General features: G+C 61.8%; 1 protein-coding gene across 1 annotated transcript in view; it reads right to left on the bottom strand.

Annotated features, from left to right (window-relative positions):
* Nucleotides 1-1072, bottom strand: part of SPRG_22368 (hypothetical protein) — a gene marked incomplete at both ends in the record, with an annotated part of 1533 nt that extends 461 nt beyond the window's left edge. Inside the window, one exon of the mRNA XM_012355662.1 lies at nucleotides 95-1072. Within this exon, the coding sequence (XP_012211052.1) occupies nucleotides 95-1072 (978 nt within the window). The remainder of the gene's footprint in view (nucleotides 1-94) is intronic.
* Nucleotides 1073-1108: the final 36 nt, after the last annotated feature.

Genomic DNA, 1108 nt, shown 5'->3' with positions numbered 1-1108 from the left:
GGCAAAACGCAGAATCGGGCTGCGGCATGAACCACAAGCGGGAGTTCGTCGGCAAGATGTGGAAGAGACAGCGAAACCACACGTCGTACTCCACCGGCATCGCATGCCGCTTGCTGCGGCGAACGAGTTTGACGTACTCGTACAAGTCGTCCGGCGGCCGTGGCTGCAGACGTAGCATCGGATGCTCCCGGTCCAGACTCGGCCGCGACGATGCGACGGCTTGAAGAATGGACTTGGGCCAATGGGCAAGCGTGACAAACGCCTGCTTGTCCGGCATCGGCCACACCAGCGGACGCGCCGCGAGCTGTGGCAACGGGTGACCCCATGGCGTGCGCAGCGCGTCCCACACTTGTTGCGCCACGACTGTGAAGCGCTTGTACAACCACGTGAACGTCGCCGGCGGGCTGTCGTAGGTCTGGGCATGGATCTCGAGGCGCAGGTTGAACTGCTCCTTGGAGGGCCACGCGCCGTTGTCAAGAATGTCCGTAAGACGTCGCAGCCCGCAGCGGGCGAGATGTCCGTAGAAGCCTCGATGACTAAGCTCGAGCGAGAGAGCAAATGCTGTCTTGCCCGTGCCTTGCGGACCTTGGAATGCATCGAGCTGGTTGAACCACAAAGGCGCGTTGGCGAGCATTGTCGGCGTGAACCCCGCCGGCGCTCGGCGCGTTGTTGGGACACGAGCCCAATGTTGCCACACATCACGCAGAAGCGGAGGCAGCTGTTCGAGGTCGAGCATCGTGGTACGCCGGTTCGGGTAGTACCAGAGAAAGTCCAATGTTGTCGCATCATCGAAAGGGCCGTAGACGTCGGCCATGGCAGCGCGTGCGAGACTTTGCCACGAACTCGTCGTTGCATCGCACGGCGCGACCCATCGCTGCAGCACGCGGAGGCGCTGCCGTGTCACGATCGAGTGGACATGCGGGATACGCAGGCCCACGAGTACGTCGAACTGCAAGCCTTGTCGAGCGAGGCTGATGTAGCGATCATGTCGGCCGATCTTCGAGCCGAGGACATACTTGGTGACCATGGTCTGGAGCTGCTTGAGCACCGAGAGCTCGAGCGGGACGACCATCGTGTAGTGCCAAAAGGCGCGACAAGATCATCGTCT

This window comes from Saprolegnia parasitica (assembly GCF_000151545.1).
Source record: "Saprolegnia parasitica CBS 223.65 unplaced genomic scaffold supercont2.283, whole genome shotgun sequence".
NCBI classification, from domain to species: Eukaryota; Oomycota; class Saprolegniomycetes; order Saprolegniales; family Saprolegniaceae; genus Saprolegnia; species Saprolegnia parasitica.
The sequence above is the reverse complement of the archived record's forward strand: the minus strand, read 5'-3'. Positions and strand labels throughout refer to the sequence as shown.